Source organism: Phlebotomus papatasi, chromosome 3 (genome assembly GCF_024763615.1).
Source record: "Phlebotomus papatasi isolate M1 chromosome 3, Ppap_2.1, whole genome shotgun sequence".
In the NCBI taxonomy this organism is placed as follows: domain Eukaryota; kingdom Metazoa; phylum Arthropoda; class Insecta; order Diptera; family Psychodidae; genus Phlebotomus; species Phlebotomus papatasi.
The window spans coordinates 74,383,611-74,395,269 of record NC_077224.1 but is presented as its reverse complement, the minus strand read 5'-3'; the positions used below and the strand labels follow the sequence as shown (position 1 = coordinate 74,395,269).

The following is an 11,659-nucleotide window of genomic DNA, read 5'->3' as shown; positions in this document are numbered from 1 at the left end:
GTTGAAAGAGACAAATATAAAGAAAAAAAAAACAATACAAACAGGAAAAAGGAAGGAGTTTTTTGCCCAAGATACAGGTTGTGAAATGGTTTGTGTCTTGGATAGCAACAGCTTGTCTGTGCTTTAATATTTAGGTTTCTCCTTTCAGCGACTATTTTTTCTCCATTTTCAATCCATTTCGTTGATTAAATTCATTTCAGGTTATGATTGAAATACTCTAAAATGTGTTCTAATTTGATGAATGGTTTGTGTCTTTGATTCGCATGTGTCCTTGCTAAAAGTCAATGAAACTTTCATCGTTCACTAATATCTTTCGTTCAATGTATCGGTGCGTATTCGTGGTAGAAAATAAATGAAATAAGGTAAAAATTTAGAATTTCGTGCAGAAATAAAAATCGGACAAAGTAATACTGAAAGTCGGTCACGTTCCTTAAAACTCGCTAAAAATCAATTAAATATTTTAATCTTCCATAAAAACGTTATTTATCCTGATATTGTAATCATTTGGAAAGTCTTAAAAGCAAGTATCATTATTTTAAATAAAAGATTGCAGGAAGATTGCAAAAAAAACAAAGTGTCTTATTTGAATTTGCGGCATAGGGTAATTTGCAAAAGAAGGACAATATCAAATGTCGGACACATCGAAAGTCGGACTGTGAAAAACCATTTTAACACACAAAGTGCTTTTAATGTTGAGCAGTTTTTATTGTTTAGCAGAAAGATCTATCTTTGAAAAACAGATAAGTAATCGTTATCAACCTTTGGGAATTAGGTATCAATCTATAATAATTTTGAAAAAGATCGACACTTACAATTGATTTGCAGAAATTGTAGATCGCCACAATCTTTCAGAAAGATCGACCGTCGCAAAAGAGGTAAGTGATCATTATGGATTTTTAGAATTTGCTTAGCCATCAATAACAATTTTTACGAAAGATCGGCACTCAGCGTTAATTTGTTGCAAGGGCCTCTCGACATTTTATTTTTGCATAGAGGCACTGAAGACTATTGACAATTTTTTTCCTAAAGAGAATTGACTTATCAGTGTGATATATTTCGAAATTGTGCATTAAAAGCTATCTAAACATATTTCATAATGTTCGCCGCAATAATACGAGAACTACGAGCAACTTTGTTTAGGTCGCTGTGCAATATCTGCAAAATTTTTGTTGTGATTTAAAATCGACACGACCTCTTAGTAAGATCTATATCAATCTCTGCTTAGAGATCAGTGATCATCATCGATTTTGGAAATTGTATTGCGATCGATATTAATTTTTATTAAAAAAAAAATGGGGTGGCAAAGCGTCCCAGGCTTTGTAAAGTGCTCGAACTCGTAACTTAGATGCTATCCCTCAAAAGTACTTCCGCATCATTTACCGTTTACCGGTTCTCAACCGATTTGTAAATCACTCGAAAGATCCCATAAAATAATTTTAAGAGTAATAAAATTGATTTTCGGACAAAAATTATTTATAGGTTCATAACCAGTTCACAACCGATTTGAACGGATTTCTAAATTACTCAAAACATTGCCTAAAATAACTTTGGACTAATACAATTGATTTTCGACTAAAAATTAGTTATCGGTTATGAACCGGTTCATTACCCGTTCAAAACCGATTGGAACCGGTTCAGTTTTGTTGGAAATTCCAAGACCTTTCCAACGATCCCAAATATTGCCTCATTCGCCTGATAAATGCGCTCTTTTTTAACCTTTGACCCTGAAAAACCGTTATTAGAGATGATTCAACGGTAAGGGAGGGGTGGGGGGAAATGAGGGGCATAATATTGATCCTTGAGTCGACTTATAAGGGGGCCCCCTAGGTCCCAAGTCGATATCTCTAACCGTTTGACCTCTAGAGCTGACGATAGACGAACAAACAGTGTGACGACATTTCTCAAGAAAAACGTCTAAAACCTAAGCATTTGTTGAGAAAGTGGTCTCCGGGGTCGAAGGTGGAAATTTTGGGATGGGGGAGGTGAAAAAATCGAGGGATTATGCCGCTGTCTCCGTGCAGTTCGAATGGTAATAGGCATTAAACGCTGATTTGTCGTACAGTAGACTCTCTCAATTGGGCATTTGGGGCAAAATGTCATCCGCATTATCGATAGATTTGGGCGTCAAAGCCTTTGTAAATTCCACAAAAAGCGCTCAATTATAAAGAATCACGATAAAATAGGAAGAACTACAGCGAATTAGCTTCATAATTAAACGTGAAAATTGTCAACAAAATTTTCGCCCGATTGAAAAAGAGCCGATTGAGCAAGAGTCTACTGTAATTGAAGATCGTCACTGTCTTATGGCCTCTACGCACTAAGAAATTTATGTCCATATTGAAGTGCTTTTCCTACACAGGCATAGGGAATTTGCTTCAATTTGGATATAAATTTCTCTAGTGTGTACAGGCCATTACACAAAAATCGCTTTTTGCAAAAAGGATCAGAGGTCGGTAGCAACTTATTTTTTAAAATTGAATAGCTATCGATAATTATTTCTACAAAAAAAATCGACGCTCAGCGTTGATTTGTAGTGATTAAAGATCAGCATAATTTTTCAGAAAGATCGATATCGATCTCTTCCTGGAGGTTATTGATGAAAAATCGGCGTTCAATGGAAATAATTTTCCAACAAGATCCATATCGTATTTTGCAAAGAAATCAGTGGTTGACATGAATTTTAGGAAAATAAATATCAATCGACATTAATATTTCCAAAGATCTGAATTTGACGTTAAGCTTTTTAGAAATATCGATCTCTGCAGATGATATCGAAGATTGGTTTCCATTTTTTGACAATTGATTAGCAATATTATATCAATTTTTTCGAAAAATAGGGAATTTGGGGTTGAAATGTGTATAGTGATTGAAGATCAGTACGATCTTTCAGAAAGTTTTGACTTTTGCAAAAAAGATCAGTGATTATTATCGATATCTAAAAATTTGAGCTCTATGAAAGATCGGCAATACAGTAGAGTCTCGCTATAGGCCATCGCTCTATAGTCCACAATTTATCGACCGTTGATTTTAAAACACTGATTTTAAGTTAGGTTATGTTTTTTAGTACGCGACATGCATAATTATTTTAATATTTTTGGCAAACTTTATTAAATAGTTGTGATAATTGTGATCCACAATGAAGAGAGCAAGGACAAGTACCACAATCGCAATGAAAGTGGAAGCCGTCGAGCAATTTCAATACTAAAAGTCGTTGATAATTTTGAAAAATGACATGGATTAGAGTGCGACCCAAGTGTCAAATCTGGAACCAAATATGGACTATAGCGAGACTCTACTGTAAATGTCTGTCTTTTTGAAAGTGATAACGATCTCCACTACATTTTAGAAATGTAGCAACGATCGACATCGATTTTTATAAAGGATCGTCAATCGAAATCAATATTTTTTAACAATCAACAGTTTGTCACCCAACTTCACCGTAAACTGCACATGTATCGATTTTTCGGTCTGAAAAATTAGGTTAGGTTGGCGTCTGTGATAGTATATTGTGTTTACCAGAAGCTAAAACATTTTTTATCCAAATGTGATTTTTTTTCCACTTGAAATTAAGAGTATCAATTTTTGAATTACGGGGAGTTTTTATTTATTTTGTTCATAGTGATTTGTGCCTTAGAAAAACAGTGTGTTTCAGAACAGTTCAATATTGGTGCATGTCGGTGCTAAATAGAATAGTTGCGTTGTGTGTTTCTCTAAACACGTCTGATGCAGGCTTGACTGCCCTTTATGCTGCGATCTTTGATGAATCCAGCATTGCAAATGCAGAAGTTCGGTCCGGAACAGACGCCATTGGGGCAGCCTGAGGGACAGTAGGGCATGCACATGTGCCCATTGGTTGGATGAGGTAGGTAGCCCGCGTGACAAGTGCATTTATTGTAGCCGGTACAGTAGCCATTCAAACAGGGCACGTCACATTGAACCCCTTCTATGCAGAACTTCCCTGTGGGATCAAGCACAAATCCCTTCTTGCACTTACAAGTGTTGTCCGGAAGGCAGTCGCCATTGCTGCATCCGATTGGACACACGGGAACGCACTTCCCATCCAGATCCACGCCATAATCGGGGTAGCAGGCACAAGTTCCTGGAGCTACGCACAATCCATTGACGCAGGGTTCGTGGCAAATGGGGTCACACAGGTTGAAGTTATGGGGATTGCGTTCGTAGCCCTGACAGCAGATTTTAATGCGACTCAGTGAGGGATTTGAGCCGTTGCCGATGGGAATATTGCCGCGTGGGTTGGCCACCAATGTGACGGTACTGTAAAAGAAAATAGGGAGTCAGATCACGTTTTTCTTGGCTCGATCACAGTTTCAGATAGCAGAAGGTGAGATGTGCGATCTTGACTTTTGACTCGCGATTTGTGCAAAATGGCTCATTTTACAAATGCTCACAGTGGAAGCATCAACCTTGATCTCTCACCGTTTAAAGAGGAAGGAATTTCTGGGGGCTCGTCAATTTAATGAATGAGGTGGTTATTACTTATTTACGACATCGTTAAATTTGTTTCAAATTTAAAACTACATATCTGTAAGAAGAGTTTGAATTTAAATATAAATTCAATTTCAATTGAATTTTGCGGGTAAATCAAAATTTTTCGAACGCATTAAGAGTTGCAAAAAGTTCAGAAACAGGAAAAATTTAATCATTATGAAGGTTGGGACCGTGTAAAGCATGAGTACTTTCCCCTATGCACTTGAGAAATTGATGTCCATGTTGAAGTAAATTCCTTTCTGGTTGCGTAGGGAAAACCGGGAAAACTGTCAAATATAGACATAAATTTCTCTAGCCTGTAGAGGCCATAAAAGTCATTCACTTTTTGTCAAGATAAAACATTTTGAAAAATGCTCGATAATGTCAAAATGCTTCGAACCGTTCGAACCTCTAAATTTTGACAAATATTTTTTACAATAATGTGGTTCCGCTTTGAGAGACTTTCTTATCATTCTCAAATAGATTCTGAAATATTCGAAGATCTATTTGAAAAGTCAAAAAGAGACATTCGTACTTCTTGATACTTTCGCAAAGTGGCTGAAGTACATCCTGTACGACTTTCGAAGTGCTCAAGTGTCAAAATGTGTTGTTCTTCACTTTGTTATGCGGAAAAACACAAAGCAACGACGTCTATTGTTTCTGTGTCATTATTTAATCAGTTCATAATCACTGGGTAACTCTTTTGCGAGCTTTTGAGTGCAATATTTCATGAATTTTCCACACCTTGTTCGAAAATTTCGTATGAAAATTCGAAATTTAATTTGAATTCTTCGAATATCAACGACTTTTCGTTCAAATAGAGTTACATTTACCTTTTATCCGAGACACTACTGGAGAATCAAAATCAAAATTTCTCGGAATTGAAAAAAATCGGAAATTCACTCCACTGTCATAGAAAAATAAAGGAAATACCTTGATAACCGGAAGTGCCGTGATATGTGCAAAACACTTTGGCGCGAATTTGTTAGCCTAAAGGCCTCTACACACTAGAGAAATTTATGTCCATATTGAAGCAAATTCCCTATGCTTGGTATAGGAAAACCTCTTCAATATGGACATAAATTTCTCTAGTGTGTAGAGGCCATAAGTGAAAACGATTCAGTAATTACAGTGGGACCTCGACAGAGTTAACTAATTATTTCCAGGCCTGTTGACTCCATTGGATTCGGTGACTCTATCGAAGTCCGAAAAAAAGAAAACAATTAATATGTGAAATTTTGATATAAAAAGGTATTATTTTATGTTTGTACTGGATAAGGATTTAAGATAAGAAAATGGTGTCTTAAAGATTTTTTTTTCACTTTTTTTTAGAAGAGCTTCGGTAGATATTAATTTGTTGAAAACTTTGATGGAATTAACGTTATTAATTAGAATTTACTGGAGATTGACTCTATCAGGGGTTGACTCTATCGAGGTCCCACTGTAATTTCAAATTTATCACGTGAAAAATATTTGCATACATTTACGAGCACGTTAAAAATTATTTTATAGACGTTTAAGGACGACTGGGTCATCTGTGACCCAAAAATGATTTTTTTCCTACTGCAATCTGAAGTTATGTTTTGATATAGAAAGTTAGGAAAAGTTACTTTTTTCTGACCCCCAATTTTTAACCCTTTCGTCCTTAAAAGGATATATTGTCTCCTAACAGTAGGCAATTCATATCAAATTCTATCAAACCATTTTCACTCAAAGCGGAACCAGGTAATTATTCTTTCGTTTAAATGGAGCATTTTGAAGTAAATCACATCAAAATGCCTCGAACATCTTAATTTTATAAGCAATTCTCAGAGAGATAATACATTTTCACTTCTAAAAAATCTAATTTGTACAATCAATATTAAATAACAGAGCCCCTTTTCAATATTAAGACCATAAAATCAATTAATAGAAAACCTATGAAGGATTTCTCATTCAGAGAATCAATAATGCATTCAGAATTCTCTCTTAAAACATCTCGATCTTAACCCCAGAAATCAAACAAAAATGATCGATAAGTCTTTACAAATCGTAACATGAGTTATGTAAAAGAAATAAATCATTGCGAAAGCTCTTAGCGTGTTCAAAAGCACAATAATACTATCTTTCAATTCGGCGCATTTTATCGTGCTTCATAATAATAATGGATATTATGGTCGAAAATGTAAGAGCTTGTTGACACCAAAGAAATTATTTCAGCGTGGTTTGTGGCCAATCGTCCGGCCAATAAAATAGATTGAAGACACGAGAGAAATCTCCGCAAAGAATCTTATCGATGATCTTCAGAGCAACAAAAATCGTATTGAGATTTTTTTTCTTTTAATTAATCGGCAGCAATTTATATCAATTAATACACAGCCTTATTAACGTACCCGATGATTATTTCTTTCGATGTTGGCAGAAAATGTTGAGCAAGATATTTTCATAAAAATATCATAAAGAAATGTCGCAATAGTTTGTCATGTGAAGAAAATTGCCTAAATCTTTCTCATTTATTCACTTTCGTTGGAAGTGTTTCATCGGAATGTACATGAAATTATTGAAAATTATGAAAACATTCAGCGAAAAATATGTCTACTAAAATTTTATGACCCAATTGTCAGTAAAATGTTCAACTTCTTGGCTTTTATCACGCAATTTCGAGGTCATAATTATGCTTTTTTCTTCACACTTCTTTTTGTCCGTTTGCATAAGGAAATATCATAAGTCTCAAGAGAGGGACTTTATCGCAATTTTTCTGTGTTTTGAGGGACTTTTGAAAGAGCTGGAGATTACTAAGAGTGACCAATTTATCGCTAACGGACGACATTGAGAAGGGAAATTTATTCAGAAGCGTGAAAATATTGCAAATGGTGAAAATTGTACGTCAATAACATGTAATTCATGTTTATGATTTACAAATGAGAAACGAATAGGGTAAGTGTGACAAATTCCGGCCAGCATGCAATTCCGGACACATTTTTTGTTCCTCAAATTTTCATGAATTTTCAGTTTTTGCATACTCTTCTAGATATTATACAATGCAAGAAATAACAAAAAATATCGCTTCGACGAGCAAGATAATCTGAAGAAGGCACTGGAAGAATTCCGGAAGGGCAAGGAACTATGAGAATGAAGGTGGCCGGAATAGGTCATTAATGCTATGTCTAAATTTTTATTCATTTTAAAATATATCAAGAATGATTTTAGAGAAAATAAAGATGATAAACTGTCTATAAGGTTCCAATCAATCAATTTATATTTAGAATATTACATTTCAAACTTGAGACATTGGCGCTTGTATGTAACTATGCCGAAATTTGGCACACTTACCCTACGTTTGCAATTCAAGTAATGTTTGATGTTTGATATCTGCATTATTTTGGCAAAGATTAAACATCTCGAGGGGTGACTGATATTGAGAAACCGTTGTTTATTTCCTGAGAAACGTTTCGCGAAACCCGACAAACCCATTAATATTTTCGCGAAACTCTGTAGAAATTGTTTCTAGAAACCTTGTAAATTGTTTCACGAAACCAAGAAGCTTAAAAATTTTTTTGCCAAAACCCACGAAAGACAAAATTACTTTCAAAAAGACCCAAAATCGTTTCTTGACTCCCGAGAAACAAAAAAAAAATGTAGTAAAACCCAAAAATTTAAAAATTGTTTCGTGTAACCGGAAAAATCCATTAGCTAAACTCGAGAAACTCATAAATGGTTTCTATAGAGCCGAAAAATATTTCAGATACAAAAGAAACTCAAAAATCATTTCAAGAAGCCGCAGAAACCTAAAAATTATTTCGTGAATCTTAAGAAACTCTAAAATAATTCCGCAAAACACGAGAAATTTAAAAGTAGTTTCGAGAAACCTGAAAATTGTTTCACGGAACTTGGAATCTCATAACTTCTTTCGCAAAACCAGAGAAACACAAAATTACTTTCGAGTGTTGGTACTAGCTTCTCCCCAATGGTTAAACCATCGTTGGCAGACCTGTGCTCGTTAAAAGTCGTGTAATACCGGAAATTTTATGTTGATAATTTAAATGGAAATTACAGATTGCTATACTGGTAACACTAATCCCGCTCATTCTTGCATAAATCTTGCATAAATACAAAGAAATTTAATGCAAATATCACTTCAAATGGAAAGTTCTTAAATTGCGCGCACAATTCAACTGTGAGAAAGAGATAGAAACACAAATAACTCACTTGACAAACATGTGGCGCCGCTGCGGTTGCGACAAAATATTTTCTTGTCTATTTTATCCTTATTAGCAAGTCGTGTCCCTTCTTGTAATATGTACTTTTGCATTCCTTATTAACCAAAATAGTGTTGTACAAAAGGGTTTTTCTCAAACCTATCTTGAATTTTGGGACAGCTCAAAAGAATATGAGTCTTCCAGCTCAAAATTTCATCCTAATGTTTTTGTTGTAATATCGACAATTATTCACAATTAACTCAAATAACTGAATTCAACTAAATTATTAAAACGATTTTCTTGTGAAAATGACTTAACTCTAAGGAATTAAACAATTTTCACATTAAAAAACCTCCAATTTTCTCTACGTGAATTTTCGCGGCATTTCGAAGAATGCCAATAGACACCATCTAATTCATTTCGGCTTTTCTTTTAGCTCAGGCCTGCTCGTTGGTATTTGAATTGATATCATAGATGTCTCTCGGAGCGGCACCGATTTCTCCTAAGAGCGTTCCTAATGTTAGGCTGTCACTTATGCTTTCGGGAGTGGTATCGTAGAGAAGATTAAGATTGAGAGTTAGTTCATGTTGGATTGTCATAGGGGATAAATTGTTAGGAGGAACGCTGGAGGATCTGGAGAGAAACCTGTAGTAGTCAAAGTCGCATGGGTGAGCATCCACGCGATTGTCTTAAGGGCTGCTTTTTACTTTTTACAGATTCCCTGACGGACCTAACACGCGAAAACCAATAATTGTTTCTTGACACCCAATAAACTCTAAAACTTCTTAATAAAACCCGAGATACTTAAAAAAATTTCGCAACAGAAAAATCTAAATATTTGTTTTGGAAAACTCGAGAAACTCATAAATGGTTCCGATAGTGCCAAAAAATTTTTCGCAATACAAAAGAAAATCAAAAACCGTTTTACAGACCCTGAGAATCTCAAAAGTTCTTTCGTGAAATATTAAAAGACTGAAAATTGTTTCGCGAAACTTGAGAAACATTTGTAAGAGGGTTGTACTCTGTAGTGGTTTTTTTTAAATAAATTGAAATTGAAATTATAGTAGAAACTGAAAAATAATAGTTTCGAGAAAGCCGAAAATTGTTACACGAAGCCCAAGGAACCTCCAAAATTATTTCCTTGCAAAAGAACAATCCCAAAAATTTGTCACGAAACCTGAGAAATCCAAAAATACTATCAAGGAAACCAAAAATTGTTTTGCGAAACACGAGAAACCAAACCATGGTTTCGCATAATTCAGGCAACCTAAACCTGAGAAACCCAAAAATACTTTTGGAAACTCCAAAAATTGTTTAGCAAGACCCTAAAAAACCTGAAATTGTGTCGAGAAACTCGAAAATCTTAAATTGTATTGCGAACTCCGATAAACCAGAAACCCTGGACAGTAAAAATTGGAATGAGTTACCCCTTAAAAGATCTGCAAACTTACTAATTTTAGCAAAAGATCCTATTGGATGCTTTTTATTAATAAAATTGTTTATTATTTTTATCCATTTCATGTTAAAATTTTAACAACTATAAATAAATTAATTTCGTTTTAATAAATCAGTAAAATCGAAATAAAGTTACGAATTTCGAATTTTTACAATATTCGATTATTTTTAAATATCATTTCTGATCAAATACTTACGGAACTTCCTCATAGCAAATCCCCCTGGACATTTCTTGGCGGGTTCTGTTGAACCATTGATTTCTGTTGGTAGTATTTTTCCAAACTTCAGTAACATTCTTCAGAGTATCCAGAGAAGGATATAAATTCATAGGATGCGTTGCATTGAAGCCCAGTGGAGGTCCTAAATAGGTTGTATTGGTAGAATTTGCCAAGAGATTGCCAGTTACTGGCCCCTGATGAGTCTTAACACCAAGTTGAGGATGGCACAAGACCATCGAAATAGCCAAAGAAATAACAAAGCAAAAGATCTTCATGTCTCTTCACTTCTTTTCGCACTGAATTCCACAAAAGAACTGACGCAGTGGAAGAAATTTGTGGCGGAAGAATAGCTAATCTCGTGCGGTTTCCTAATCTAGCCTTGAATTTTACATAATTTCGCATTTTTGTGATTTCCTCTCGGCTTTATCACAACACGATATGCCCTTTATTTGCATCAGAAGTGACACAGTTTTAGCTTCGCAGAAATTATCGAGAAAAAGATTTGTCTTGGGTTTTAAAGTTTATTTTTCATCTTAATACTAAGTATGGAGTTATTATGCCTTGTTCTTACTTAATGTTAAATGTCTTGGGGGATAGATTTATTTGTCTAAAGAGAAATGAAACGTTACATAAAAGACAACTGAGGTTAGCGGATTCACATCCTTATTAAAAACCATTAAAGAGCCAGTGGCTTTTGGCTTCGTACAAATTTTAATATATATTTTTCTGCTTTCTTTTCTCCAATTCAAGTCACTTAGAATTTAATGATCGCTGAGAAGTCCAAAAATCTTGAAATTTGTTCCACAATTTCAAATTTTGCAAAATTGTAAGAGGAAAGTACCCATGTTTTGCACGGTCCCGAGCTTTACAATGATTAAATTTTTCCTATGTTTCTGAATAAATACGACTCTGCAATATATTTTAAAAACATGAGCCTCACGTCTAGTTTTTAAAATACGGAAGAGATGAGTCACATTTATTGAAAAACATACGAAAAAGTCATTGTAAAGCTTGAAACCGTGTAAAACATGGGCACTTTCCCCTACAAGGATTTCAAATTTTATTTTTTTCAATTTTGAGCGGTATTTAAAAATGCAGGACCTTGTCAGATTATTATAACGGTCATGTTTTAAAATCTTGAATTGTACCTCTAATAGAATATCAAAATCCAGATCAAAATCAAGAAAATTTCATAATTTTGAGATCATAAAATGATGTAAAAGTAAAATTGAAATTCTCGATTTTTGAAAATTTAGAAAAAACTATGATTTTGCAAAAATTGTAATTTTAAAACAAATTTCTGTATCTGTTTTGACTTTC

General features: G+C 34.4%; 1 protein-coding gene across 1 annotated transcript; it reads right to left on the bottom strand.

Moving 5' to 3' along the window:
• Window positions 1-3,579: 3,579 nt before the first annotated feature.
• LOC129807343 (epidermal growth factor-like protein) lies at window positions 3,580-10,658 on the bottom strand. The gene is made up of 2 exons (XM_055856551.1): window positions 10,319-10,658; window positions 3,580-4,275 (listed from the first exon to the last, which is right to left on the bottom strand). Exons 1-2 carry the CDS (start codon window positions 10,612-10,614, stop codon window positions 3,711-3,713), a joined length of 861 nt encoding a protein of 286 aa, XP_055712526.1. The 5' UTR covers window positions 10,615-10,658; the 3' UTR covers window positions 3,580-3,710.
• Window positions 10,659-11,659: the final 1,001 nt, after the last annotated feature.